Source organism: Tupaia chinensis, unplaced genomic scaffold, assembly GCF_000334495.1.
Source record: "Tupaia chinensis unplaced genomic scaffold, TupChi_1.0 Scaffold138060_1, whole genome shotgun sequence".
NCBI classification, from domain to species: Eukaryota; Metazoa; Chordata; class Mammalia; order Scandentia; family Tupaiidae; genus Tupaia; species Tupaia belangeri.
The window spans coordinates 1,368,208-1,370,533 of NW_006197961.1; the positions used below are offsets into that span (position 1 = coordinate 1,368,208).

General features: G+C 51.3%; 1 protein-coding gene across 4 annotated transcripts in view; it reads left to right on the forward strand.

The window, feature by feature from the left end:
- Positions 1-759: 759 nt before the first annotated feature.
- The window catches only part of CC2D1A (coiled-coil and C2 domain containing 1A), a 19,273-nt gene continuing 17,706 nt past the window's right edge, over positions 760-2,326 (forward strand). For 3 of the 4 annotated variants that reach the window (XM_014592644.2, XM_014592645.2, XM_014592646.2), the window contains exon 1: positions 760-1,111. In XM_014592644.2, the coding sequence (XP_014448130.2) occupies positions 775-1,111 (337 nt within the window). In that variant the 5' untranslated portion in view covers positions 760-774. The remainder of the gene's footprint in view (positions 1,112-2,326) is intronic. The other variant, XM_006161008.3, reaches the window with a different exon arrangement.

Consider the following 2,326-nt stretch of genomic DNA (forward strand, 5'->3'; position numbering starts at 1 on the left):
GGAGAAGGGATTGCGGTGTGGCCATCTCCCCTGGGGGGGGGTTTCTCGCTTTCTGTCTCTCTGTCTGTCTGGTGAGCACATGCGCCCTATAGCAAAAACCTCTCCAAAAAAAAAAAAAGTATTTATTTAACTTTATTTATTACTATTATTATTATTTTAATTTTCTATAGGGCACCAGAGAGAGACAGACAGAGACCAAGAGAAAGTGATAAAGGATGCCATCAGGTCCAGGACTTGAACCGTGGTTGGCCATGTAGGAGTCCAGTGCTTTAACCACCATGCCACCTGCTGCCCCCCCTACCCTGTCACAAGGTTCTAATTACTTTTTTTTTTTTTTGGAGAGGTCTTTGCTGTAGGGCACGTGTGCTTGCCAGAAAGACAGAGACAGAAAGTGAGAAATCACTCCCTAGGGAGGATGGCCACACCGCAATCCCTTCTCCTCCATTCTCCTCTCGGGATCTTGGGCACACACGCACATGCGCCCGGCATGGGTTTAAGTCATCGGGTCCGGGACTCAAACCGTGGTCGGCTCCATGGGAGTCCAGCGACATAGCCATTACGCCAACTGCTGGTCCCCTAATTACTTTCGATGCCCTGCCCTTCCTGCCTGTGCAGAGGATATTAGGAGAGTCCAGGTGTGCAGAGGAGCTTTGCTTAGGGCAGGTGTGGGACCAGCCGTTGCCCCTGAGCTTGGCTCACAGCGTAGCGTGGGTGTGGCCCCAGAGTGGGGAGCTGGGTCCATCTGTCTGCTCGTCTGCCCTTTGGCCCCAGTTGATGGGTGCCAAAAGGCCCTGGCCCGCCTTGGGACACCTGTTGCTTTCTGGACCTGTTTCATCTTCCTGGCATTCCCCAGGGAAACTGCTTCTCCTGGGAGACTTTGGTTCCTTCCTCCCAAGGAGACTCTGGGTCTGTCCCGATTGCCTCCAGACATATGGTGCACCCCAGGTTCTGACTGGGCCCTCCCCGTTCCCGCAGCTGGGCCTGTTGGTTGACCTCTCCCCAGACGGCCTCATGATTCCTGAAGACGGAGTGAACGAAGCGGAACTGGAGGCCGAGTTCTTGGCTTTGGTGGGCGGCCAGCCCCCGGCTCTAGAGAAGCTTAAAGCCAAAGGTAGGATGCTCTGCGCACCCCTGAACGTTTTCTGATCTGCGGGGGGCTGGGCTTGGAGCTGGGCGCTGGGGACACGGAGAAGGAAGACAGAGAAGGCTCCTGACAAGCTGGTCTGTATAAAAGGGTGAATGACCAACCCTCAGTTCCCAGACCGAGGGTTCAAATCCCAGCTCTGCAGTTTACTGGCTCTGAGACTTGATGGGTCCCATCATCTGTGTTGGCCTCAGTTTCTCCAGCTGTAAAGTGGGAATCAAAACCTTCCCAGGAAATAGTCTTTTTTTTTTTAATTTTTTTTTTTTTTTTTGAGAGAGGTTTTTGCTATAGGGTGCGTGCACTCGCCAGACAGACAGAGAGAGACAGAAAGCGAGAAATCACCCCCCAGGGGGATGGCCACACTGCAGTCCCTTCTCCTCCATTCTCCTCTCGGGATCTTGGGCACACACACACATGCGCCTGGCGTGAGTTCCAAGCCACCAGGTCCGGGATGCAAACTGCGGTCGACTACATGGGAGCCCAGTGACATAGCCATTACGCCAACTGCTGGTCCCCCATTATTTTCTTTTAGGAATTATTTTTATTTTTATTTTATTATTATCATCATCATCATCATCATCATCATCTGATGTAATCAGAGAGAGAGAGAGAAAGTGAGAAAGTAAGCCACCGGGTCTGGGACTTGAACCATAGTCAGCCATGTTGGAGTCCAACACCCCTGGGAGTAAGGCCCCCTAAGTAAGGTGTCTGAACAGGAGCACACACATGCCCCACATATGTGCAATACACATATACACATTATATATTGGTCTGCTGCCAAAAGCATGCCCAGAGGCTCACAGGTGGCTTAAACTCATGCCGGGCGCATGTGCGTGTGTGCCCAAGATCCCGAGAGGAGAATGGAGGAGAAGGGATTGCGGCGTGGCCATCCCCCCTGGGGGGTGATTTCTCGCTTTCTGTCTCTCTGTCTCTCTCTGTCTTTCTGGCAAGTGCATGCTCCCTGTAGCAAAAACCTCTCAAAAAAAAAATTTTTTTTTAATTTAATTTTATTTATTCACTCATTTATTTTAATTTGACCAGAGAGATGCACACATACACCCACACGCGCGCGTGCACGCGCACACACACACACACACACACACACACAGACAAAGACAGAGAGAAGGAAAGCAAGAAATCAAGCCACATCCTCCAGGACTCAAACCACTGTTGGCCATGTGT